Source organism: Grammomys surdaster, unplaced genomic scaffold, assembly GCF_004785775.1.
Source record: "Grammomys surdaster isolate TR1022 unplaced genomic scaffold, NIH_TR_1.0 125946, whole genome shotgun sequence".
Taxonomy (NCBI): domain Eukaryota; kingdom Metazoa; phylum Chordata; class Mammalia; order Rodentia; family Muridae; genus Grammomys; species Grammomys surdaster.
This window is the reverse complement of record NW_021620768.1, coordinates 1,691,661-1,719,602: the sequence shown is the minus strand read 5'-3', so window position 1 is coordinate 1,719,602 and position 27,942 is coordinate 1,691,661. Positions and strand designations below refer to the sequence as shown.

The following is a 27,942-nucleotide window of genomic DNA, read 5'->3' as shown; positions in this document are numbered from 1 at the left end:
CTCCTGTACAGAAGACACAGTAGGCAGAGTGGACTTGGGAAGAGGGGGGTCTTTATTAAGTGATGCTTGAGTCTCAAGTCTGCCAGAATTGGAAATATGGTAACCCCAACTGTTCCCTGGTTTTCCCAGACCTTTTCTTAGTGGAAGGCAGGAAGCCAGCTCCTCTAAGCACAGCCAAAGCAGCTAGGCCAGTTGGGGCAAGGAGGGGGAAGCAGAAAAGAACCCAGCTCCAGCTATGCTCTGCTTTCAGCCTGAGGGGTAGAACTGGGGTCACCCTGGCCAGAGCCTCCCCTACAGCTCTGCTCTCAGGGTGCTATTCTGCCCCCCAGCTATTCATGATCTCTGCTCCTGTGTCATGCGACACTACAAAGCCAGCCTGTGCTCAGCCTACCAGGGCTCTAGTCCTGGGAGAGGCAAAATGAGGGCAGTCCAGGACGGAGGAGGGCCCTGAGTAAGCAGCATCCAGGGATCTTGCCTCTGCCACCCTTCCTCCAGCCCTCCCTGGATGGTGAGAGGGGTGGCCTTGGCCTTCGCTCCCTCATTGGCACCCGTTATCCCAGCACAGCAGCCAAGAGCACAAAGCACAATGACTGAGCTGGTGGGGACGGGATGACTGCTGGCGGATAGCCAGCCAGCCCACATCCTAAGTGGGCCTGGAAGCTGGGCAGCAGCAGAGAGGAAGTGGGGCCTCCGGGTGTGTAGGCTCTGCTTCCCTCAGAGCTCCCACAGCTAGCTCCAGAGCTGCCCTGTTCCCCAATGGGAGACAAGGGATGAGGGGGTCCTTTAGGATGGGTGGGGTCTGCAGAGAACCATGCAGACACTCAGTATCTCCCAACTCTTTCCTGAGAGCTAGGGTGTCCAAACTCCCAGCCCCACCCACCCTGTATCTTGCTTGGGTGAGGACAGGGCCCTTGTGTCGTCCTTTCCTCTCAGAAGTCCAGGAACTGCTCCAATGAAATGCAGACAGCCCTGCCTGGCCCTGCCCCTGCCCCTGGGGACTGCAGGGGTTAAGGTGGAAGGCTGGCCAGGGGTCCACAGCCACTCCTACTCCAAGCACTTCCCTCACTTTCCTGATTTCGCCTTGGCAACAGGGGCCCCCATCCTCCCTGCTGGCTCCTGGGCCCTCCCTGCAGCCTCAGTGCAGCTGGCCTTCCTTCCTGTTTGCCTGCTTGAGTCTGCATGTGGTGGGCTGACTACAGGTGGTATCCTGGTCGCCAGGGAGAACAGGAGAAATCTGGAGTCAGCCCCACGGCAGGGCCTGGGGGCCAGTCTCAACCAATCTCCTTCCACTGCCTGTAAAAGTCTAGAACATTCTTGACGTCCACACTGGCATGGGCAGCAGCTTGCAGGGCAGCCTGTAGAATGACAGAGGAAGAAATATGAGGGAGGGACTAACTTGAAATAGTGGGCTGAGGGAAAGGTAATGGCAGAAAAAGGACAGCTTGGCTGGAGGGTCTGAAGATGACCACCGGCTCCCCACCTCACCTGTGACTCACCTGCATGGGCCCAGAGAGTGCACTGGGGTTGTCCAAATGAAGGCCTGTGATAATGGTCACCATGCCACTTGGGTCCTCCTCCCCTGCCCCCTGGGCCAGAGTTAGCTGTCTGCAGCTGTCTAGGATCTTATAGAGAGTCCTGGGAATGTGGGGTAAAGGGAACAAGGTCAGGCATTTCCATAATTTGACTGGGAGAGAAGAGGAAACTCAGCTGGTGGCAGCGGGTCACAGAAGCTGGCCTTGGCGTATGTGCTGGGTGTAGACAAGGATGCTGAGCCTAGGCATCTCTGCTCAAGGGAGGGAAGGCTTCTGGGATAAAGCAACTTCAAAATCATGAGAGGGTCCTGGGAGGCTATGCTGACCTATCCCATTCCAAGGGTAGGGGAGTTCCCAAAGGGGCTAGCTCCTAACAGGTGCTGAGGGGAGGCTGAAACTTTACCAGGCATCTGTATCCTGCCTCTTCAGTTTATGCCGCTCAAAGCTCTTCCCCACCTCCTTCTGGCAGCGAATGTATCTGGAAAGGAGATCACAAAGGTAGGACAGGGGATAGGGAGGGTGTCTCACACAAAGCAGGGCATTGTAGCTGGGCAGAACATGTCAGCTCAGGGAGACAGGGCAGCTGTGTCCCTCCCATCAGGCTGTGTGGAGCCATTTTAAAGTGGCTTCCTGGACACTGGGTTGGCATTCTCTACTGATAACATCAAGTTTCTGATTTTTCCCAAGGGAGGAGCCAGAAAGGAGCAGAAGCAGAGGCTTTCAAATTGGAGCTCCTGGAGGTGACCTCCAAACAAGCAGGCCTTGTGCATCTTCCCGGCCAGGCAGGCCAGAGGCAGGGTGGAGGAGACTTCTCTCTCCTCTCGTTCCCTCAGTCCCAAGGCTAAGAAGGATGGGGCCTGAGCTGAGCTCCTGCTTTTCCCTGGGTAGCTTTAGCAGCCTCCTTAGGAAGCCTGATCCTTGGTCTCCATCTGCAATATGACAGCTCCTTCAAAGGAACCCTGGCCAGGAGCTGGGACCCAACTGTTACATTCTCCCAGCAGGTGCTGTCCAGAGTCTGCCTCAGAAACACAACTCAGATTCCCTAGGGCTCTCAGTTATTCTGATCTCCTGTCTCAAGCAGCTGGGACCTCCCAAAGTGGCGTGTGAATCACATGAGCAAAGTATGAGGCATGGCTCTCCTCACGGGGAACAGAGCTCCTGAGCACAGATAATGGATGCAGGCTGCACGAGCCACACTTCAACTCTCACCTGTTTCCCTTTTTAAACTCTGCCTCCAGGTATCGGATCCCATCCCTGGCCCCTGGCTGTTCTTTCTTCAGCAAATCCAGGCCATCAATCACTGGTGGGCAGAGTAAGCAGGAGAAGGTAAAGACAAGACAGTAAGCTCAGACTGCAGTAGATGTATGCAGGACTATTATGCCCACAAGGTTCCAGAAGTTCTTTGAAAGCGTGACCAACCATAACTGGCTTAGCAACTTCCCAGAACTTCCACCTCCATTTCTCATCTAGTTCCCATGTCCTCTGCAGCAGTGTTTACACAGATGCCTATGCTGAGGCTGCAGTCCACAAGTGGTAGGTAGGACTTGCCCAAGACCACATACATACTGGACATCAGATAACTCAATCCCACATACTTGGTTTCTATATGCACTCTCTGTACCCAACCTCTCTGTAAGCTTACCTGTCCTTGGAATGATGATGATGAAGCGGCCACTGGTGGCAAGCTGGCGGATGAGGGGGAGGTGGTAGCAGAGGGCCTGGGTGTCAGGGATGAGGTAGGGAGACATGGCTGACTGGGCTTTGGGCTGTTGTAGGCTCCCTTCCAGCTGGGAGACCTCGAGCTGGTAAGAAAAGGCCGAGTGGTTGAAGCGCATAGAGCCCAGTGGTCTGCACTGAGAAGACTCTAGGCAGTCAGCGCCAAGGTAGCTCTTACAGAGCTCTTCCTATTGCTATGCAGACAGGAATCTTTTCAACAGTGATCTTGGGGAAGGTACAAAGTCTGGGGTAAAGAGACAAGGTGAGCAGGAGGCTGAGCACCAGGGAGAACAGTCTGGAGGTCAGGAAAGAGCTCTGAGGAGTAGACCAGAGTCATAGCAGGTAGTATCTGGGACTTGGCTTAAGCAAAAGCCAGACCAAGGACAGAAGGATGCACACACTGCCTACCTGTAATCGTAACTGAGCCATGTCTCTCATGAGCCTGTTCCGCCGAGCCTCCTCCTCCGCCTACAAGGAAACCAGTTATGAGAAGCAGGGCTATGATCTCTCCTCTGGACTCAGAGGACTAGGTATGGTTCATGTGAAGTCCCTTAACACTCCTACAGGAAGGAGGGGAAGCATGGAAAATAAATCGTTTCCAATTCACTCTACAACCTCTGTGTCCGACCCATGGTAGGTCATTCCTGGTACAGGAGACAGCTGAGCATTTTTAGCATGTAAGACACTCCCTGTTGTTATGTACGCCCCTGACCTGTTCCTGTTCCTCCAAGCCAGTTCCCCTTAGGAGATAGCAAGCACATGCACGCTGGCCTGCTCCTGACCTGCCAGGGTTTTCATGTACAGACCTGACCACCCTGTGCACACATGCACCTGCCTGCCCAGAAGCCCCACCCACTCCTTCCTTCTCCCAGCCTTCCTTCACTTGGTAAGTGAACCACCAACTGCCAAAGTCAGAATGCTCAGAGTGGTTTTGTCTCCCCTCTCTGAGCACACAAGTTATCAGCAGGCCAGCCCTGTCACGTGAACCCTCTGACCAGCACACCAACATCCTTCCCTTCCCTCAGAAGTAAGGTTCACCCCAAGAACAACCCTTTCAGGATGTTCTACCCCATGCCTGATTCATCCCTGCTCTCTAAGCACAGCCACAATAGTTTTCCTAAACATCCAACACCCATCATCACCTTATCTGGAATGCTTTCAGTTTCAAAATGAAGTTCTAAGCCCTTCACACACTCTGTCCTGTAAGGTAACTGGCACCACTGAAGGCTCTCAGGTGAGCCAAGTAGTTCTTCAGACATCATTTTAATGAGACCAAACCAGACAACTCTATAGTCCCAGTTGCTTGGTTTGATAATAATCCCAGGGTTATGCAAGACCCACTCCTACTCTGCAGACTCTTGCACAGTTAAGACTGCCCTGCCTCAAAAGCCAACAATACCCCTGTGAGGAACACTGGTGGAGGAGGAAAGAACAGGATGGCAGAGCTGATGGAGGTCATCCTTACAGGGTAGCCAGGAGACAGAAATGGAGCCTATGGACCTGACTTTTTATGCTAAATTGTCACTGTGAAATTTCAAGATCCAGAAAGGGAATCAAGGCCCCTGTGTAATTCCCCTCAAGAATCAGAGCAAGTGTGTGGAATCCACCTGAACGCACGAAGGGGAGAGCCATATCAACTGAAGGCTAGGGCATCACTAGCCAGCAGCTCAGACAGGTGTGGGTTTGCTGGCCTCAGAGAGAAAACTTTTTCCAGAAGGGCCTGCAAGACACTTTCTGAGCCCAGCAGATGATTAGCAGTAAGGCAATAGCTCCTGGTGAGCACACGGACTACACAGAAATTAAGCCTCCCAAACAACATGGAACAGTCAGGATGAGTGGTCAAGTTTGGTGCCAGGCATGGTAGTACTTGTTATAGGGCATATGACTGCAATCCTAACACGGTTAAAGAGACTAAAACTGAGACAAATCAAAGAACTATGATTTTCCCCACAACACAGAGCCTTGGACCCAACTTGGCTTGGTGCCTTGGACCAAGACACCATTGTTTTCTCAGACATAAAAGGGAGGACACAGGAACCAACGGCACAGGGAGGCTGTGGATGAAGAGACAGGGCGCTTGCAAAACAGACTCAGCAGAGTGCCTAGTGCATGGCGGGAGACAGCTGTGAGGATGAGCTCCTTGGGTAAGTCTATAACTTAAACAGAGCAAGAAGTGGTATGGCCTGAGCAACCAGCTCCACATGAGACGGTACTGCTGACTGTCCCCTGCCCCTACCTCTTTGGGAGCTGTTAGACAAAATGCCTGCAACAATCCTACAAGTTTTCTTTGCAGCTGTGTAGCTTCCCCGTCACTATTTCAGTAGCTCCAGCCTCCTGTCTTCCTGTGCAGGACATCAATAAAAGCCTTAACACAAAAGCTTTGTCTGTAACAAAACGTGCTTGCTCCTAAGGCAAGGAAGGGAGCTTCTGGGAGCACCCCTTGACATGCTGTCAAGGTGTCCACAGCAACGGGACTCAGAGATCTGGAAGCTGCTAATGGCTTGGGATGCCCTGAGGCTGGCTGACACAGGAGGGACATAATTCTCATGCCAGACACCAACACTACAAAGGAACTAGTGGCCGGGCAGTGGTGGCACACGCCTTTAATCCCAGCACTTGGGAGGTAGAGGCAGGCGGATTTCTGAGTTCGAGGCCAGCCTGGTCTACAAAGTGAGTTCCAGGACAGCCAGGGATACACAGAGAAACCCTGTCTCGAAAACCCCAAAACAAACAACAACAACAAAAACCAAAGGAACTAGTGCTAATGGACTCAGGAAGGACAGCACTGCCGGGGTTGCACATGAGTGTAGACAGACAAGTGAATAGGTTGCCACATTTACTACCTAAGCCCAGTGTCAAAACTGACCAGCATGACAGAGTAAACTCTCAGCACTTGTGCTGAGCAGCACAGGACACTGCCTGCCTGCTCTTTGGATGAGATCATGTCTGAAAGACTGTGTCTTCCATGTGTAAGCCCCACACTCTGTTCCATTCCCCAGTCTTAACCTCTGGTGAAAGAAAAGCATGGGACACCTGCTCATCATCCCTCCGCAGGACAACGGGCAAGGTCCTGAAAGGCACCATCATCCCATCTTCTCCCTACCCAGAGCTGATTCTATGAATTCCTGGACTTGTACATGATAAGAAGCTAGCTAGCTAAGCAAGGGTCAGTGACTTGCCTATTTCACAGACTCAGTGGTGACAGAGATGGCCTCAAGACTCACTGAGGAGAGGCCAGGAGCCATAGTTCTTAGGCCTTGCTGGGCCTCCAAACTGGCTTCCTAGTTCTTCAAATGAGAATCACCAGTCCAGCTGAGCCCCTTATTCTGATTCTTCAGGAAGCCCAATGGAAAGAATTTCCAGGGAAGGGAAGACTGACTTACCATACGAAACTGGGCCTGGGCCTGCTGTAGCAGGCTCTCCTGCTCAGACTGAGCAATGCTGACGAAGATGCCGACCTCTGGATTGAACTGCAGGATGCTGCCTTGTAAGCGAGCAACAAAGTGCCCGAAACTGCGGATATAGCAGATGCGCACCACCGACTGTGGGAGAAGGGAGACCCAGCCGATCTGAGCAGGCTGTCTCGGCAGCCCCTTCAACAGCCTTTGCTCTTACTCTCCTGCCAGCCCGCTAACCTCCCAGCAGAAGGGCTCCTTGGAAAGGCACCATGATGCAGACCGCTAACCACTAACTGCAGAAAAGGAAGAGGCTAGCAGGGCCCAGAGACTCCTATGAGTGCTGAGTGTAGGTCAGTGGTGCTGCACTTGTCTAGCAGGTATGGGGCTATAGATCTGATCCCCAGTACTGCAAAAAGAAGACAAAAAGACAGAAAAGGCACTGGTCCAGGAGTGAGGAGACTGAGTTCTAATGCCATCTCTCCTCAGGCCCTTAGCTTCTCAAATATAAACAAAAACTTACTAGGCTCACACTTCTCCATTCTTTTGGTCAATAAAACTCTGCCTCCTCCCTGCCAGATATGAGTCTGATCCAGAACCCTAAAATATAAAACCAAGTACAGCCAGACTTCTCTGGCTGTGGAGAAAGCAGCCAGGAGGAGAGCCAAGAAAATTCAGTATCCTGCCTGCTTGGCTGGACTTCCTTTGCTGCCCCCAGATGGCCTATGTTGTGAGAGACTCAAGGGAAAAAGCTGCTGACAAAGTACGTGCTTTCTGCCTCTGCTAGTCAGACTGATGCTCAATTCTGGGCTGGCCAAGAGAGGCTGAAGATTCCAAGTCCTGATTAACTTGCTCTGCCCTCAGGAGGAGGAGAACGAAAAAGGAAACAGGTGTCAACATAAGCCTGTAGCCTTGATAACCCCTGCCTCGATGCCCTGTGTGATGACAGCCTGGCCCTTGTGGCATGAAGCATGTCCCTTACCTCCTCTAAAGCACTGAGCAGCGGCCGGTCTGCATCAAAGTTAAAGCGTCTATGAGCAGCCCGCAGAGGAGGGAGGTTACGCAGTGCCATGTCCTCTGGGAGCAGCAGACTAGCAGGGAGGTCAGGCAGCTCACAGCCTTCAAGGAGACCTTGGACTTCAGAACACAGAGCCAGGCCTAGGCAGAAGGAGAATATCAGAGCAGTGCCCTGGGGAATGACCACACAGGAGACACAAACCTCCTACAGGGAATTACCAGGCTGAGACAGGACATAGCCCTAGGACAGATGGTTGGAAGGGGAAGGACAGACACCAAAGCTGGAAAACTGGAGGAGAAAGTAGAGAGGGAGAACAAGGACAGTTAGCCCGGGAAGACCCCTGAAAGAAAGAAGAGAAAGGCTCCAGAAGAATGGCTGGTTAGTCTCAGGAGGCAGAACAGCAGGAGATTTCTATTTGGAAGCTGGTAAAAGGGATGAATTGATAACTCTGGATGTCAATCCTCAATGCCTGCAAGCAGGACAGAGAGGACTGTGACAACCCTGACTCCCAGAATCCTCTCTGTTCTTACCCATTCCATTCCTTCCCCAGGGAGCACACCTCTTCACACAGGAGACCACCAGCTCACTAGGAGCAGTAGTGTGGGAACTGGAGAGGCCTGGATCATACGCTGACTGCTATGTGATAGGGAGGGGCTCCTTATCCCAAAAGCTAAGTTACAGGACCGGGCCCCACCAGGTGTGATGGAACCAGTAAGAGGGAAGAAGAGTCTTAGGGGCCCACTCACCAGAATCCTGGAGCTCACCAGATGCTGGCAACAGATTCAGCAACACAGACAGGCGGTTCCACAAACTTTGAGAGCTCTGGGGAGAAAAAGGAGGAGTCCTCCAGCCACAGACAATGCAGAACAACAGCAAAAGGGCAAGTATCATACCTGAAGCCTTGTGTTATAAGGCCAACAGGGACTTGATAGGCAGATTAACAACAGGAAGAGTTCATTGATGACTGGGAAAATGGGACATGGTCAGAAAAGACAGTATGGTCCCCAGAGCAGCTTTCTGGACTGTGAAGTGAGAGCCAGGGTCTGGCTTCTCCTAACTAATGGAAACTCACAGGGAGGGAACAGGACCTTTCACAGAGTAGACTGTAATACTGACTGCAAGCCTGCAACAAGAAGCTCAAGACTAAATCTCTGATCCCAAGGTGGTGTAGGCCCCACTCAGCCCCTATGGCAGGCAGCAAGCCTGACAACACTGGCTCCTAAGAGTTGATCTCCTAAGCCTCAGTCTTTGCTGGAAATCCTCAAATTTGCTCCAAGTTCCCATCTCTGTTGCTGCCCTCTGCTTTGCTGTCTCTCTTTCCTCTGTATTCTTATGTTTACTGAGTCTGGTCCCCAGTATTACCCAGAATGTCAGCTATTAAGTCAACTTTGGGAGAATAAAGCAGAATGGACAGCTTCCTCTCTGTCCCCTGGCCATAGACTCTTTGAGGGAAAAGATCATGCCTGCTATTGCCAGGCCGATCAGGTTTTTGGCAGATCACCACATAGCTGCCTAGGCCCCGTCCATCTCATCACCATTCCAACCTTTTAGGACCTGAAGATTAGGACATGGGATAAACACCTGCGCACACACGATGATGAGGTCAGGGTTGGTTCGAAGCCAATCCAGGAAGACCTTCACAGCAGGTAGGAGGCCCTCAGCCATCAGGGCCTGCAGCTTCTCTTGAAGGCTGCGCTCATTGCGACAGGAGCGGTTGCTGGACTCACTCCCCTCTGACTCAGAGCCATCTTCAGAGGCTGGGTTGGGCAAAGGAGAGAAAATGAGGTAACAGCATTTGGCAACAGGCTCTAACATTTTCAGGGAACATTACCCACCCATTACAGGCAGCCTAGGGTCTGCATTCTGATATCACTCAGGGTAAAATCTGTGCCCCATTACTCCAGGCCTGCCAACTTTTAAACCAAGAACCTCATGCTGGGATTAAAGGCATGTAGCATGATACTTGATTTAAATTTAAATTCACTTAAAATTTCTTAAATCTCCAAAGTTTCACCCCCATGTCAGGTACTATGTTAAACACTAGGAACACAAACAGAAGACATATTAGTTAGCATTCCTAAAGCTCAGTCTAGTCTCAAGACAAGTAGGCAGTAAGGTCTCAGCAGACAGCAGAGGTGGAGGCTGCAGAGGGACAGATGGCACTGGTAACCCAAAGGAGAGGATCTCACTGGCCTCAAGCAATCCCGTGTGCACTTTTTAAAAGATTTATGTGGCCAAGCAAGGTGGTGTATGCATTTAATCCCAGAACGTAGGAGGCAGAGGCAGGCAGACCTCTGAGTTTGAGTTTGAGGCCTGGTTTACAGAGCAAGTTCCAGGACAGTCAGGACTACATAGAAAGACCTTGTCTGAAAAACAAAACAAAACTACACAAACAAATAAAAAAGCAAAGAGTGGGGTTACTATGGCAAGAAAGAACATGCTGCCACATGCTTCAGACAAAGGGGGCATCCTGTACAAAGTCTGAAGATAAAGACAGCATTTAGAAAAGGGATGGCAGCTCTTCCATTACAGATTGCTAAACTGAAGGCAAGACAACACCCTAGCCACTGAGGAGCAGCTGAGTGGTGTAACACTTGGCCAGCATGCATGAGTTCCTAGCCTGGCTTCCCCAGTAGTAGCAAAAGACAACACTCCAAAACAGTCTAGCCTAGTGCTCAACATAGAAATGGCTACACAACGAGGAAACTTGAGTGTTACTCAAATGTACTATTCTGACAGGAACGTCATGTCTAGCTTCTGGGGGCCTTGAGGGAGCTGGAAAGAAAGTACAACCTCCACTATGAGGAGAGAAGAGAGTAAAGTCACAGAGGAGTCTGCTGTGGAAAGCAGCAAGACAACAAATGTGTTGGAAGCTGGAAATGAGTACATGAATAGGACAAGGATTCCAGAGTGACAGGAAAACACCAAGGGTGAGGTCACTCGAGAAAAGGCGGTCTCTCATGCACTCAAGCAGAAGACAGAGGCAGACCCAGGCACCTGGTTCTAAAGGCTTGTCCACATCCCCGTTGACACAAGGCCTGTGACTAGCCACACTGTTAGGTTCCGTGGCAGGCTGCAGGAGCAGGTTGCTAAAAGTGGGAGCCAGTCGGAAGCAGCGCTTGGTCTGGAACATCTGGGTAGACATGGCTTGTAAATTGCTGGCAATGCTTGCCTCACTGGGGACCAGGGGGCCATTGAGAGAATCAGGAGCCTCTGATCTGGCCTGAGGGGGGTCCTGGGCTGGAGACCGGGTCCCCTCTTCATCCTCCATATCCTCCAGGTCTGAGCGGGACTCCTGGCTGTTCATTTCTGAGTCTGTCTCTGCATCAAAGGCAGTGCCCCTGCCTTCCAGGCTCTTGTCAGAGCCACTGTCTGAGCCGTCGCTGGCCTGGGCAGAGTCATGGCTAGAGTCTGACTCAAAGCCCTCACTCAGATCGCTGTCATCACCAGCTTTAGGAGGATGGTGGCGGCGGCGGCGACGAAGACAAGAGAGTCGGGAGTGCTTACGGCTCTTTCTACCCTCATCAGCTTGGGGCACCACAGTAGGAGGCTCAGGCTCGGGCTCCTCTTTTTCTGGTGCTTCTTTTGACTCTGGTTCATCTGTGTAAAGAGGACAATCAGGGGAGACGAACACAAGAAAATATAAGCTGGAACACCACCTCCCACCAGGTATGACTTTCCCTCCTGATTCCCCCAAGTCCCAGGTAAACTTTCCAGTCATGACCTCCCCCAGCCTCGAACCTGTGCCATCACTCTGAAAAGCAGAAACAGGGCTCTCGCCCTCTTCCAGCTCCGCCTGCAGCCGTATGTTGACATGATTAATAAGGTGGGAGAAGAGGGCCAGGGTGAAAGCAATGGCTGCACTATACTGCTTGGATCCTAAAACCAGGAGAGCAAGAGTAAGCATCATCAGTTCCAACCTGTCCTGCCTGCTGTCAACTCATCCAATGACCCAACTACTCATCAAAGCTGGTTCTATGGTGAACAAGGTTTCTCAAGTCTCTGGAATAGTAGCCACCTTCCCGAAAAGCAGAATGTCCCAGCTTACCCCACACCTTTCATGCAGGTGTATCCTCTCATCCTAGTTTCTCTCTCTTGGCCTTGGGACTGTTCCCACAAGAACAAGAACCTTGGGTTACTACCAGTGCCTCTCTACTACCTCTGCCAGGAAGGGTTCCAGACTACCTAAGTGCTCCAGTAGCAAGGCCTGGACCCTGAAGACTGTGCCTGACTATGGAGGGGTTTAGGGTAGCAGTAAGAACCCACAGCTGTCTGCTCCTTCACAGGAGGTCCTGTCAATAGGCTTCCCTGGTCCTGACTCCACACACCAGGTGGTTACACAGGCAAGGAAGGGATTACTTGTAGAAGTCAGTCTTGTGACTACACTGCAAACAGGACAGTGGGGAGCAAAGGGACATGGTAAGGAGTACCTGCTCTCTTTAAACTGTGCACACCCATGAGGCAGATGATGGCCATCTGAAAGATGAGCAGGTCGGGGAGGAAAGCATATCCACTTTCACACTCCTCCTCATCCTCGTTGGTTAGACCAAGGTTGGGTGAGGAAGGCAGATAGAAGAGGCAGAGGTTGAAATCCTCTAGCACAGACTGGCAAAGTGAGGTCAGCTCTGAGTCCACGGAGCTATGGAAAGGCAGGAGGGTCAAAGGATGTCAGTGATGGGGTGGGGCTAGTAAAGAACTACAAATATAGTTCAAGGGTAAAGTGTTTACCAAGCATGCGTACAGCCATGGATTCAACCTCCAGCACATCCAATCAATCAATCAATCAATCAATCAATCATTGATCTACCAATCAATCGGCCGTGTATGCTGGGATACACCTTTAATCCCAGCACTTGTGAGGCAGAGGTGGGCAGATATCTGTGAATTCAAGACTAGCCTGATCCACATAGCTACATAGCAAGTTTCAGGCCACCAAGGATCACACAGTAAGACTCTGTCTGAAATAGAGACTGTGGGGGTCTGGGGTCTGGGGGGAGCTGATGTCAAAAGAAGAAAATTGATGTTGCCTAGTATGAGCAAGGCTCTTAAAATCCAAAGGGAAGAATATGGGGAAGTCTATTCAGTCAGTTGGTCACTTCTCTAGCATCTAGTAAGCACTCACTTGTGTCAGCCAAGTCGGCCACAGAGAACCAATTGGTGAGCCTTTCCTACAAAAAGCACAGTTCAGGGCTGGAGAGATGGCTCAGTGGTTAAGAGCACTGACTGCTCATCCAGAGGTCCTGAGTTCAATTCCCAGCAACCACATGGTGGCTCACAACCATCTGTGATGGGATCTGATGCCCTCATCTGGAGTGTCTGAAGACAGCTATAGTGTACAATAATAAACAAAAATCTTTAAAAAAAGAAAGTACAGTTCATCAAACACTCTTTCCTTGACCCGGGTTAGGAGCACTGAGGCTAGGGCTTGCTTGATACCATTCCTGTTCACACTTGCTTCCACTCACCTACTTTTGGGCTGTAACAGGCTTTGTAAGTACATGAAGTTCACCAACAACCTCTTAATGTCTTTGCATCTGAAATGAGAGGAACCCAAGGTACATGATGAATGTTCTAGAATCCCCGTGGTCCCACTGCAACCACTACAAAAAGAACCCTCCTCCCCCCACTTACCGCTTTTTGCTAGGAGAGAGCTTCCTGGTCTCAGACTTCTTCAACTGGTGGTACATTTTGGCTGCCTTGTCATATAGCCTCTTGAGATTCCCATAGGCTCCCTCAAAGGACACTTCCGACTGGATGCTGAAGGAGAAACAGGGGTAAGCTACTGCATCTGGACAGGGGAATAGGAGGAAATGGGAAAGGTCACCTGTTGGGGCTTTAAAAAATCATTACCAGTAAATAAAGGGTGTTTCAATTTCTTTACACAAACTCAGTCATCTTTCCTGAGGAGGGAGTCAGGGATGGATGGATACATACACACAAAGCACAAAGACATACAGACATACAGACATACAGACAGACAGACACACACGAAGAGAGAGGGGGGAGGGAGGAAGGGAAGGAGGGCAAGAGAAAGAGATAGAGATAAAGGGAGGGAGATTCATTCAAGTAAAGGTGGTAACATCTGTATTCTCCTCTCAGTGTAGAAGAGGGCAATTAATCCTACTTTGTTACAAGCTTAACTTAAATATATTCCTGAAATATATTATCTTAATTTGCAATGGGTAGCACTGCATAAGCATTTACTGCAACCAAGTGTATTTACCTGCAGTATTTGTTAATGCTTCAACACTTAACCTGGGTCAGGCACACAACGTACCCTAACACTATCTACATATAAAGATTTAAACAAAGAGCCTGCAAGAACAAACCATCCAAGGTCACACAGCTGGCACATGGTAGTGCTGAATCCTCAGTGAAAACTTATTTCATTACAAAACCAACAACTTTGGCACTATGTGACATATTTGTCTTGGTAGAGTTTTCTTGAGACAGGGTCTCTTGTAGTTAAGGCTGGCCTTAAACTCCTGATCCCCCTATTTCCGATTCCCAGCACCCACAAAGTAGCTCACAACCATCTGTAACTCCAGTTTCAGGAATCTGATGCCCTCCTCTGATCTCCTTGGGCACTAGGTATACTTGAAAGGTAAAAACATACATACACACATACGTACATACGTACATACATACAAGCAAAACACACACATAAAATAAGGAAAATTAAACAAAAACAAATTTAAATGATTAAAAAACAAAACAAATTTCCTTCTATAGAAAGTCAGCAGTCCTGGCTATTATGGTAGATATAGTTATAGCCCAGCTTTCAGGAGACAGAGGGAGGAGGACCATTGCCAAGTTTGAGGTCAGCTTTTGCTACACAGTGAAATCTAGGCCAGCCTCAGGTACACAGCAAGATCCTATCTCACAAACCAACCAACCAATATGGGAACAACAAAAGGAGAACCTCGCATTTACCATAAGAGTGTCGTTATTGTAACATCTCAAGGGCCTATAAATCTATATGGCTGGGCTGGAGAGATGGCTCAGTGGTTAAGAGCACTGACTGCACTTCCAGAGGTCCTGAGTTCAAATCCCAGCAACCACATGGTGGCTCACAACCATCTGTAATGAGATCTGATGCCCTCTTCTGGTGTGTCTGAAGACAGCTACAGTGTATTCATAAATAATAAATAAATAAATCTTTAAAAAAAAAAAATCTATATGGCTCTGTAAAATGCTTAAGGGCTGTGTCAGGGCTCCCTTGAATGAAGACCCTCAATCTAGCATGGCCTCATCATAGCCAGAAGCTGGTGGAAGACGTAGAAATAGAATGGGGAGGTGAGGATGTACGGACGATACAGGACTGCAGAGCTTAGGAAAGAGCTGGCAAACACTTACCAGCGCAAGTAGCAATACATGGCTTCTACGTTGTAATACTTGCTGCCTGCAAGAGTGCCCAGCTGGTTGAAGGGCATTCCTGGAATCAAAGAGAATTCACACAGTTTAAGTCCACAATCTTTAGTAAAGGCTGTCAGAGATTCCAGCGGTAAAATTCTGGGGCAGCGGGTAGAGCTGGAACTTCAGGTGCCCACCACCAGTCTCACTCCTCCAAAGGGTCACTAGTCTTTCTTGCTATCATTCCATTTAGGTTTCCAGGAGTCACCTGACCCTGGGCTGCACTCTTTCAGTTACACTGCAGTTCTTTAGTGGAGCCCTCTCCTTTCTTCTAGCTCAGTTTGTTTAATGTCCGAGCTCCTAACTACACCCTACATGTGAATCCCCACTTCTGTCTATAATGGTATCTTTAACATATAGAGATAGGATCTCAAAGCTTAGGCTGGTCTCAAACTTGGTATATAGTGAAGTAAGACCTAAACTTGTGACCTTCCAAATTCTACCTCTCAAAGCACCGGGATTTTAAGTGTACTACACTATCAGGCCTGGCTTCCACAGTGCTGGAGATCACTTACACAGGGCCTTCATGCACGCTTGGTGAGCACTCTACTAACTAAGCTAGATCCGCAACCTCTGCATAGAATTGTATCCATTGTCTCACTACACCTTCTGTAAGGCAAGCTGATACATGATTTCTTCTTTCTACAGAACTCACAGACAAGGGAGATATTTCCCCCTTCTTCTCTGTTTAAGATGTGTCCCTTTCTCTCCCCTTTCCTCCATCTCTGTGTGTCACACAAGGAAGACTCTATACCCATGAGACAAGAGCAGGAGAATCAAGGACCTAGAGAAATGAGCACAAGGCCTGTCTGACAAGAGAACTGCCTCCCTCTCTAAGACGCTCTGGTTAGTACATCAAAAGAGGACACTTACCAATCTGGGGAGCTACTGACAAGGCTTGATAGTAGAATCTCTCAGCTAGCAGCTCAGTGTCCACACCAGCCAACTCATTCTGATAGCGTGCTATATGAAAGAGAAAGAATGCACTGGTTCTGTGTTTTAGGAAGCCCTCTCCCACAGAGCCCACCATAAAAGCTATAAGGAGCCTGGGAAACAGAGACATGAACTAAGACCCAGGCTACAGGATCTTTGACATAGTCCAAGTCTAGCTTGACTCTCTTCCTTGCTGATAGATTCAGAATATAATTGCTTGCAAAGATCTCTGTCTTGTATTTGGTTCTGGAATGTAGCTGGTTAACTCTACAGGAAGATACTGGTCCAGCTAATGTGAAAGAGTGGACTCTGTGCACACTAGTGACCGTGAATAGACCAGGAGTATGACAGGGACAGAGCCAAGGGAGCTTCAGGTCAGTGAAATGTAATGTTCCCAACAAGTCCACAACTGCAGCCCAATAAGGAATGGATGTCTACACAGGCTAGAAACTCAGAGCTATAAAACAAGAGAGCACCTTTCCAGTCTCAGTAACATGCACCATGCACCATGCACCATGCAGTAACTGCTCTCTGAGCTGCTGCTGCTTCTTTTTTTTTTTTCGAGACAGGGTTTCTCTGTGTAGCCCTGGCTGTCCTCGAACTCAGAAGTCCGCCTGCCTCTGTCTCCCAAGTGCTGGGATTAAAGGCATGTGCCACCACCGCCTGGCTTCTTTGAGCTTCTTGATGCTTAAGTTCTGACTCACCTCGGAGTCCAGAGAGATAAGAGAAAGCCTCCAATGAGGAGGAGGACCCAAGTTACAATTTTCTTGACCTACTGAAATAGTGATCATAATGACTACTTCAAATATCAAAGTTATGTTCCCATTCCTAGCTCTCCATAGACAACTGACTGGTAGGCAATGAAAGACTGTTACCAACTGTTTCTTCAGCTGTTCAATATGTAAAAGATGGTACCATCAACTGCAGCAGTCTGGACTTTTCCTATAGCTCAAAGCGGAAGAAATGAAAAGTAAAGATTCTTACACAGATCGCCCAGGTACACCAGACATCGGTGGCATGCCATCTGTGCCCAATCCATCTCCTTTCCTGAAGCAGATATTGGCTTCTTGCATCCTGAAAGGGGAGCAGAGAGATAGGTGTGAATTTATGAGCCCATTCCTCTACTCCCCTCCCCCCACCCCAGGTAGAAATCTTACTTAGGAGAAGAAAAGAGGAGGAGATGCTGAACTAGCCTTAGAACTGTCTTACAGAACTGAGCAGACAAGTATTTAGGAAGCAAGTAGACACACAGAGGCACAAAGGAAAGAAGACCCTCAAAAGAGGACAGTGCCTAAGAGGAAGGTCATCTGAAAGGTCAACATAGAATGTCTAACATTTGCCGGGTGGTGGTGGCGCACGCCTTTAATCCCAGCACTTGGGAGGCAGAGGCAGGTGGATTTCTGAGTTCGAGGCCAGCCTGGTCTACAGAGTGAGTTCCAGGACAGCCAGGGCTACACAGAGAAACCCTGTCTCGAAAAACCAAAAAAAAAAAAAAAAAAAAAAAAAAAAGAATGTCTAACATTCTATGTTAGAAGAGATGAGATGAAAGAAGAGATGAGGCTCTAGCGACAGGAAAGGCAAAGGAAGAACTATATCAAAGCTACCTATGTGAAGGTACAAAGTTTGGTCTAAGACTCAAAAGAGGCAGCAGGGCAATGGTGGTGTACACCTTTAATCTCAGTATTTTGAGTCAGAGGCAAGTGGATATCAGGGTGTTCAGGACTAGCCTGGTCTACAAAGTAAGTTCCAGGCCCCCAGAGCTACACAGAGAAATCCTGTCTCAAAATAAATTAACAAAAGATTCAAAGAAACACGGTAAATTGAGGGTTTCTTCACTCAGGGGCACTCTGACACACAGCTAAGCAGAACGGTGCATGCCTTTAATCCTAGCACTTGAAAGGCAGGTGGATCTCTGTGAGTTTGAGATTAGTTTGGTCCACAGAGTGAGTTTCAAGACAGCCAGATATAAATAATGAGACCCTGACTCAAAACAAAACAAAGATGATTTGAAGAGCAGCTTGGCTCTGGAAACCAGACCCTCAAGCCCTGTGATTCTGCAGGTCCCCTGCAAAGCCCCACCCTGAAAAACTTGTCCTGATGTTCTTGTGGACTTTCTACTTGGCTGAATGAAGAAAATACCAAGGAGAAAAAGGGCAGTGTTCTGGGACCTGACCATCTCAAGCAAATTCTGAGGCTGTGGACCCTCTGGCTTTCTATTTCTAGTTAGGCATATACACACTATCTGCACATTAATCTTGTGGTTGTTTTGTGGTATTAGGGCTTTAATCTAGGGCCTCACACGGTCAGAAAAGCACTCTATCACTGAGCTGTAATATCTCAGCCCATGTGTGTGTACACATGCACGTGTACGTGAGAACGGCATGTATAGGGGCAGATGTAGACACTGAGTATCCTCCTCAAGTGTTTTCCACCTTTCCTTACTATTTTTTTTACATATTTTCTGTGTGTATGTATATGTGAGTGGAAGCATGCGTGGCATGGTACACATGTGGAAACCAGAAGACAACCTCTGGGAATTGATTTTCTCCTTCTGTCGTGTGGATCCCAGGATTGAACTCAGGTTAGCAGGTTTGGCAACAAATGTCTTAACTCACTGAGCCACCATTATAGCCTCTCCACCTTCTTTTGAGGAACGGAACCTGAAGCTTATCAAGTCAGCGAGACTGGCTGAACAGCTAACCCCAGGGATCTTCCTGTCTCCAACTTCCTAGAGCTGTGATTACAAACCTGCAACCTCCGCATCTGGGTTTTCACACAGGTGCCGGGGATCTCACTTCCCACACACGTCCGTGTGCTTCTATGGCAAGCAGTTTACTCAGCTCCTCACAGAGCCAGATCTACACTAGGCCCTGATCCACCCCCTTCTGCCTCCACATCAGTTCACAGTCCTGGGCCTCTGTTCCTTAGACCTTCACAGTAAATAACTCGTGCCCGTTTGGAGAAATCTAATTTTACAAAGCATCTGAAGGTGTTCCATCTGCCTGGCTGGTTACCAGTTATTCAAACATTGAAGACAATGCGGGACAAGAACCTACTCCTCAACGTTTCACTCACCTATGAGGGGATCAGTGACATGAGTCCAGTCAATGCAGCACTGTAGTTCTAGCTGGTAGTGGGACTGGATATAGAGAAGGAGATGCTGGTAGAAGCCAATGCCAGCAACCAGATGAGTCCTGTAGGCACATTCCAAGGTGCTCCGACTGTGGATGTGCTGGAGACCAGGAAAATGAAGAAATAAGTTCAGAGTGCCACTCCCTCTGCTGCAACCTGTTCATCTGAGGAAATCTCCCATTCCTGGCTCTAGAATCTCAAGCACACCTCTCTTCCCATACAAGTCACCTCACAGCCTCAGAGCTGCGTTACTGGATCTCTCATGTGACAAGCTCCCTTTCTTTCTCCAATTTCAATTTTGTGTAACTCCCTGTTTCTGCTCTGCCCCTGCACCTCCAAGCATGCACCGCACCCACTTTTCTAGCTCTCTACTTCAACGTCACCTCTTTACACAAGTTCGCCCACTCCTAGGGCCCCCTTACCTTTTTGTTAGTCTTGATAAGTTGGATAACTTCATAGTATACCTTTCTCCACAGCAGTTCCTCAGCCTTCCTCCCATAGTCTACTGGATGTAGGAACATAAGCTTCACACAGAGCTCACGAAGCCTGGGGAGGGATAAGGGTGCAAGAGGCACTGTCACCCCTTGACAAGCATACACAGGAGCCAAGGGCAGGGTGTGAGTTATTACTAACACCACAGACCTCTGGCTCCTGAGAGACACCCGTGTCAGTGACTCGGACTGCCTAGGAAGGCAAGAGGAGTCTCCAAGAGACAGCAACAGGAACAGGAAATAGTAAGAATTGTAACACTCTTGGGCTAGGACAGGGAAGTAGGCTCAGATATTTTGGTCACCCTGATAAGCCCTCGGGGAACTTTGTTTATTGCCTTGCTTGTTCTTTGACTATTTGTTTTTATTGTCTTGCTTGTTCCTTGACTATTTGCATCTATTGTACTGCTAGTCCCTCAACCTAGAACTGACATGTAATTAAAATGGTATAAAAGCAAAAAGGAGGGGGGATGGGATAGGGGGTTCTAGGGAGCAGAAATGGGGAAAGGAGGAGACATCTGAAATGTAAATAAATAAAATATCCAATTAAAAAAATTTGAACGCGCCGGGCGGTGGTGGTGCACGCCTTTAATCCCAGCACTTGGGAGGCAGAGGCAGGTGGATTTCTGAGTTCATGAGTTCGAGGCTAGCCTGGTCTACAGAGTGAGTTCCAGGACAGCCAGGGCTACACAGAGAAACCCTGTCTCAAAAAAAAAAAAAAAAAACAAAACAAAACAAAACAAAAAAAAAAAAAAATTTGAACGCTCTTCATTCCCCACATGTTCTCTTCTCGGTTTTATTTTCTCTTCACATGACCAATCTCTTTCAACTCAAATGCCATTTTTATGGCACCAATCTAGTGGATGTACAAGCTGCAGAAGGAATGAAAGATTCTCATCTGTTCTCTCAGGGAAGCCAGAAAGTTCATGGTTCATTAGTGTACCATGAGGTCAGGAGGTTAAACGTGATGTGTATTAATTTATATCCACCAAAGCTACTTGTAGAGACAGGCACAGAAGCAGTTAGACTCTGTAGTTCAAGATTCCAGCTTACTTGTTCCTCAGGCTAATGTTCTCTGGTTTGAACACTTCCTGATAAGCAGTTTTGTTGCAAAGGATGAGGTCTAGCCGATGCACAGCCTCCACCACAGCCCTGCAGGGAAACAAAAAGCCTGAGTCATATGCACAGTTCACTTTGGGTGCCAGAATAGAGATTCTAAAGAAACACTGAAATGGGGAGGAGAGGGAAGGGAGAAAAATGGAAGGGAATACTGAGGGTTAGGGAAGTGAAGAGGCAGACTTTACTCTGATACAGCAGCCCCGTCCAAGGGATGTGGCAATAATAAAGGCACTCCATCTTCCCGCCTGAGGGAGGTGCTATTAGCATTTAGTGGATTCTGCTAAAAATTTTCTGATACACAGATGAGTCTACCAAAATAAAAAATTACCCTCTGGGGGTCGTGGTGATATATACCTGTAATCCTAGGATTTCAAAGGCTTAAGCAAGAGGATTATTTACTATGACAACTTCAAAAACAGCCTGGGCAATGTAGCAAGACCCAGTTTAAGAAAATTACCCTACCCATGATGTCAACAGTATAAAGGTGGAAAACCCTCACAATGCAAAGAGTACAGACTGCCAGACACAGAAAAACTAAGGTTCTAACCTTGGCAAATTACCTAGCCTCTTAAAGGTCACCATATTAATAAAAATGAGTCACATAATGCAGGTACTTAGACTAGTTATATAAGATTTAAATGTAATGATCTATTTACAGCTTTAGCATTCAGTAAACATTCAATACAGAATGGTGGAGTGTATTCTTATATGAGTTTATTATCTCTGACATAAAAGAAAGGCATTCAACAATTACAGTGCAAATATGAGCACCTGAGTTCGAATGCAAGGACACACATAGAGTGGACAAGACTGTGAATAACTGTAACTCAGACATGCACAACCCCCCATATGTATGTATGTATGTATGTATGTATGTATGTATGTGTGTGTGTGTGTATATATATATTTTTTTTTAAATCTTAACAAAAAACAGTCACCAAGGGCTGGCAATACTTGCTGTCAAGCCTGATAACCTGGGTCTGACTCTGGAGCCCCACATGGTGGAAAAAAAGAGAACTGACTCCCATAAGTTGTTCATGACTCCAGGTGAACGTCACGGCTATTACGCATGCAAGGGCACGCACACCCCCACCCACACCCGAGGCCAGAGAGGATGACAAATTCTCTGGAGCTAGAGTTAGAAGTAATTGTAAACTATGAGTTTTAAGATTCAAACTCTGGAATCCAGATCCTCTGGAAGAAAAATATGTACTCTTTATTTCTCCATTCAGAGAGGGAGGGAGGGAGGGAGGGAGGGAGGGAGGGAGAGAGAGAGAGAGGGAGAGGGAGGTACAAATATATACATGTATATTTATTGATACTTTATTCATTATAACAAATAACTGGAGGTCTCAGAAAAAAACCCCACAATTTCTCTCTCATATTCAAAATCTAGTGTATATATACATGTGTGCATGTGGATGTGTGTACATGTAAACAAATGTACCATGGGTATAGTATAAAATAGAGAAGAAAAGCTAAATATAAAGGGATGAGGAAAGACCAAGTACATGTGACTTATGAAATATAAGGATAAGTGTTTTTCTAGTTCTAATTCTGTCCTGAGATTTTTATGAATGATATATAAATTTAATGTGAAGTATGCCAAGAGTGTGTATATATACACAAATAAATAAATGCAAAAAACCCACAAACAAACAAAACTGACCGACCATGTATAACCCAGCATTCATGAGGTAGAGGGGCACATGAGACTGTCTCAAAGAGGGAATGGTGGCAGGGCATGATGGCTCAATTAAGGGTTAAGGCATTTGGAGGAAGTCTGATGACCTCAACTCTATCCCTGAGACCTACACAGTAGAAGGAAAAAACTGACTCCCCGAAGTTGTCCTCTAACCACTACGCAGGCTCTGGCACTTAATGGCACAAGTATGCCCACACTCATATGTACAGACAAAAAAGCACTTCAGAAGCCAGGTTTGGTGGCACACACCTTTAATAGCAGTCACTCTGGAGGCAGACAGATGGATCTGAGTTTGAGGCCAGCCTGGTCTACAGAGTGAGTTACAAAACATCCAGGGCTACCCAGAGAAATCCTGTCTTAGAAAACAAAAGAGTGCTTCAGAATGAGTGTGGGCACATGGGATCCCAGCACTACAATTGTATTCTCTGAATTCCAGAACAGCCTGAGCTACATAGCAAGTTCTGGGCTAGACCAGGTTATATAGCAAGACCACATATCAAAGACTGTAGGCTTGGCCAGGTATAGTGATACACACCTTCAATCCCAGCACGCTGGAGGTGGGGGAGCTGTATCAGGGCCATGTCTATATATTAAGTTCCAGGCCAGCCAAGGATACACAGTGAGACCCTGTGTCAAAACAAACAAAAAACAGGTAGGTGATTGTGCACCTTTAATCCTATCACTCTGGAGGTAGAAGCATGTGGATCTCTGAGTCCCAAAGCCAGCCTGGTCTTTAATCCCAAGTGCTGGGATTAAAGGCGTGCGCCACCACTGCCTGGCTGGTATTTTATTTTTTGTTGATGATGCTGAAAGACCGAACCCAGAGCTTGGTTGTCTATAGACAACCAAGGCTATATAGAGAAACCCCCATCTCGAAAAAAAAAAAACCAGCCAGGCAGTGGTGGTGCACGTCTTTAATCCCAGCACTTGGGAGGCAGAGGCAGGTGGATTTCTGAGTTCGAGACCAGACTGGTCTACAGAGTGAGTTCCAGGACAGCCAGGGCTATACAGAGAAACCTTGTCTTGAAGAACAAACAAACAAACAAAACCAAGCCAAAAAAAAAAAAAGAAAAAACAAAACCAAGCCTAAACAAACAAACACCCAACAACAATACCCACAAAGATTGTAGGCTTAGAACCAGACTTCAGGGGTTCTAATTTCATTTCTATTTATAACCAGCTCTGTGGTGCTGCATATACTTCTTTATGTCTCAATTCACCCTGATATAAAATGGAAATATGACAATTATCCACTTTGTTAAAAAATATAACACTCATGACAGTGCTTGGTTAATGTTCAATAAGAATTAATCTCCCACTGGGAAGTGGTGGTGGCACACGCCTTTAATCCCAGCACTTGGGAGGCAGAGGCAGGCAGATTTCTGAGTTCTAGGCCAGCCTGGTCTACAGAGTGAGTTCCAGGACAGCCCGGGCTATAAAGAGAAACCCTGTCTGGAAAAACCAAAAAAAGATTAATTTGCCTCCTTTTTGTTATATAACTGAGGAGTTTGACTCCAGAAGCTAAGAGGCAAGTAAGTCACCATAGCAAAGACAACCACAGAAACTGTACAATAGATGCCCAAGAAGTCCTCAGAGAGCCGGGCGGTGGTGGCACACATCTTTAATCCCAGCACTTGGGAGGCAGAGGCAGGCGGATTTCTGAGTTCGAGGCCAGCCTGGTCTACAGAGTGAGTTCCAGGATAGCCAGAACTACACAGAGAAACCCTGTCTCGAAAAACCAAAAAAACAAGAAGTCCTCAGAGTCGGCTCTTTTCTAGATGGGCAGACAGGAGAGGATGGCAGGCAGTAGCTATGAAAGCACAGTAAGCTCTGCGGTGCACACAAAAGCAGTCCAAACACAGACTGACGGTGCCAGCAAACCAAGATGTACTCTTAGGCCAGACATAGTAGACCACAGCAGCCTTGGACTCTACATGACCCGACAGCACACTACAAGCTACCCTACACAGGGCCAAATGACTGACAGCACCCAGCTGAACCAGTGAGTGAGCTGGAAACCAAAGCCTTCTCACAGACAAGCTTGATAACTCAATATTCTAGAATTCAGTCACCTCTCAGGCTACCGAGGTGAGAGCCAAGCCTTTCCTGCCAAGCTGGATCTCAATGCCAGAGGCAGCAGCTTAGACCCCTGGACAGGGTAAGTTTATTTGTTGGGGTCAAATTCAAATGACTGTCCTGTCTACGAATCCTGAACCCAAAGGGGTTTCAGTGCTACAGGTAGATTTAATACGAATATAGGCGGGGTTTTGTTGTTGTTCTTTTGTTCTTTGAGACAGGGTTTCTCTGTGTAGCCCTGACTGTCCTGGAGCTCACTCTGTAGACCAGGCTGGCCTCGAACTCAGAAATCCACCTGCCTCTGCCTCCCAAGTGCTGGGATTAAAGGCGTGTGCCACCACTGCCTGGCTGGTATTTTATTTTTTGTTGATGCTGCTGGAAGACTGAACCCAGAGCTTCCACTAAACTACACCTCTAGTCCAAGTGTTTGTATTTTTATGAACAGACTCCAGAAACTTCCTTACATTCTCAATTTTTAATAAGAGGTTAAGCCAGGCAGTGGTGGCGCACGCCTTTAATCCCAGCACTTGGGAGGCAGAGGCAGGCGGATTTCTGAGTTCCAGGCCAGCCTGGTCTACAGAGTGAGTTCCAAGACAGCCAGGGCTGCACAGAGAAACCCTGTCTCGAAAAACAAAACAAAAACAAAAACAAAAACAAACAAACAAACAAAAAAAAGAGGTTAATCCCTGGTACTCTAGAAAGCTCCAAAGAGAAATCCTTAGATTTGGGAGTACTTAACACCTTTCTCCCATTTTCTATCACACCACAAGCTTCTTCAAGAAACTATAACCTTGCCAGGGCACAAACTTTTAGTCTCAGCACTCAGGAAGCAGAAGCAGGCTTATCTGAGTTTGAGCCCAGCCTGGTCTACACAGAGAGCTCCAGATTAGACAGGGCTCAAAAAACAAACAAAACTATAATCTCCCTTTGAAAACCACAAAAATTAGTCTGGACTCAAATCAATGTTGTACAAATATTTTTAAAAACATGTATAGAATTAATTAATCTAATAAATTAATTAGTGTTCACATATTCCCCAGCAACCCCTTTCTTCCTTCTTTTTGTTCAGACAGCCTTAGAAAGAAATCAATATTTGTAGCTAGCTAGCTTTGGGAGTTTTTCCAATTCTCTGAAGCTCAATGACAGCTCCAAAGTCTAACACATTTATCAGAAGTCAGAACGTCATCGCCAGTGCCTTAGACACACATACACACACACACACACACACACAGAGACACACACACAGAGAGACACACACATACACAAAACAGAACAAAACTGGCTGGCTCAATTGCTTACCGTCCTCAAAACCAACACAACCACAGATAAGCCATATGCATGCATACATACATACATACATACATGCCACATACTGCAAACACACCAGCTCAACTGTGAAAGAAAGGTTTGAGAAATTGAGACACCTGGCCTGACACAATCAGAAGATTGTCCAGAGCCATGCCCCAGGGTAGAGACAAGTAAGGAATATCACAGACACTGCCCACGCTGTGTCTGACAAGCAGCACAGCACTTAGCAGCATTACTAGTTACACAAGCCATCTCCAGAGAACTCCTCAGCCTGGGGACTACTGCTTGGGGCCCCTTGGTGGGAGGCCAGGGCGTCTATTTCCCAAAGAGCCTGTACTCCCTTTCACCTTTTAGCTTACAAGGCCAGAAGAGGCAGGGCACATGAATCAAGCAGCTCTTCATTTTTTTCACAGGCCTGAGCAGTGCAAGCACCTCCACTCAGCAGGGCCTGAGGTAAACGGGAAGCCCCAAGTTCCATTTCCTACTAGAAGGCAGAAAACTCAGCTTGGTCTCCACTCTTCATCTTACTGTGACTCAGCTCTGGGATCTTGTGTGTATATCCTATGTCCACAAGAGACTGTGGACAGAAGATTGTAAGGAAGAACTGAGTCACCGGGTGCCTTGAGCGATGGACCCAAAGTCCTTCGTCCTAGCCAACAACATAACTAGCCTTTTCTATCTAGCCTTTATTCACACTCAATAGTCCACAAAACATAAGCCATAACGGATTTCACAGTGTATTCAAATCAAACCTTTTTTTTTAATTTGAAATTTCTTTTTTGAAAGATTTTTTAAAAAAAAAAAGATTTATTTTTAATTTTTGTGCACTAGTATTTTGCCTGCATATATGTCTGTTTGAGTGTTAGATCCCATAGAGCTGCCCTGTGGGTGGGTGCTGGGAATTGAACCAGGGACCTCTGGAAGAGAAACCAGGACTAACCCATCACTCCAGCCTCAAATCCTTCCTTTTAAGGAAGAAGAAACTGAGGCCCAAGGTCACATAGCAAGAGGGGCAAATCAAGGACATGATCCTGTTTTTGTGGACTTCAGTCAATGGCTGTTTCCAGTAACCACTAGTGCTCAGCGGGGTTCTGCACACTAGTCCCCTTCGGGTTTTTTCCACCTGTGACCCCCACCCTCACCTACCCAACCTCCAATTCCCACAGGATCTCTCCAATTCCGCATAACCCCGCGTCGCGCTATGCTCACTGAGACGAGGATCGCTTCACAGGCTTCAAACCTCCCACCCACCCAATTCTTCCCAGCTCCTCCCGGCACGCCCGCCTGCTCCCCGGCTGCACCCCCGCCCTCGTCGGGCCCGCCCGCAGCCGTAGGCCCCGCCCCTCGCCGGCCCCGCTTCCCCGCCGGGGCTGCGCGCACACACACCCCGGCCTTCTCACCGGTAAAGCCGCTTGGTGTGGAGGACCTTTGCTTCAGGTTCGCTGCTCTCCACTGGAGGAGGGCCTTGGCTCATGGTGCCTGAGCCCGGAGGCACCTCCTGGTCACAGGCCCCCGCCACCCACTACTGGCGCCTCCACTGCCGTCTCCAGCTGTACCCGAGGCCGCCACTGCCGCCGGCCCTGCTCGGCCGCCATCGCTGTGAGGCGGCTGCCTGAGATGGCTCCTCCTCCACCTATCAAATCTCGCGATAGCTGCCGCCAAGCTGCGGACCAGCGACCAACCCACCAAGTCTCGCGAAAAATTGTCTTCTCTCCGGGAAGTTACCCGAGCTAGCTCTCGGTAGCCTGGCTTTTCCTGGGCTTAAGTCTTTGAGGAAAAGTTTATTAGTCAAAAATGTAGAGAAACCGGGCTTTCTGGCGCAGCTCTTCAGAAGCCGAGGCAGCCTGCAGTGAGTTCCCAGCCCGGCTACATACAGAGACCCTGTCTCAAGAAGAGAGTTTAAAAAGAGCGCGCTGGCGAGATGACTCAGCGGATAAAGGCGCTTGCCGCCAACCTGAGCTCGACCCCTGGAACCCACATGGTACAAGGTGAATCGACTCCAGCAAGTTGTCCTGACCTCCACACACGAGCTCCGTGGCACGCTCCATGCCCCCCAAATAAAATGAATTAAAAAAAAAAGTTTCCAGGGGAGAAGAAAAGAGACCGT

The 27,942-nt window shown here is 48.2% G+C and overlaps 1 protein-coding gene across 2 annotated transcripts; it reads right to left on the bottom strand.

The window, feature by feature from the left end:
• Positions 1-29: 29 nt before the first annotated feature.
• Positions 30-27,473, bottom strand: Smg5 (SMG5 nonsense mediated mRNA decay factor). Of its 2 annotated transcripts, XM_028753181.1 has the most exons (23): positions 27,236-27,426; positions 22,987-23,078; positions 20,681-20,779; positions 19,562-19,685; positions 19,083-19,239; positions 16,992-17,081; positions 15,948-16,037; positions 15,018-15,096; positions 13,293-13,418; positions 13,127-13,195; positions 12,092-12,300; positions 11,403-11,540; positions 10,659-11,261; positions 9,243-9,418; positions 8,408-8,483; positions 7,626-7,801; positions 6,632-6,790; positions 3,657-3,716; positions 3,175-3,334; positions 2,742-2,832; positions 1,936-2,010; positions 1,497-1,635; positions 30-1,355 (listed from the first exon to the last, which is right to left on the bottom strand). In XM_028753181.1, exons 4-23 carry the CDS (start codon positions 19,658-19,660, stop codon positions 1,272-1,274), a joined length of 2,856 nt encoding a protein of 951 aa, XP_028609014.1. In that variant the 5' UTR covers positions 19,661-19,685; positions 20,681-20,779; positions 22,987-23,078; positions 27,236-27,426; the 3' UTR covers positions 30-1,271. The 2 variants fall into 2 exon arrangements, with proteins under 2 accessions (XP_028609014.1, XP_028609013.1); XM_028753180.1 differs by lacking the exon at positions 22,987-23,078 and having other exon boundaries at positions 27,236-27,473.
• Positions 27,474-27,942: the final 469 nt, after the last annotated feature.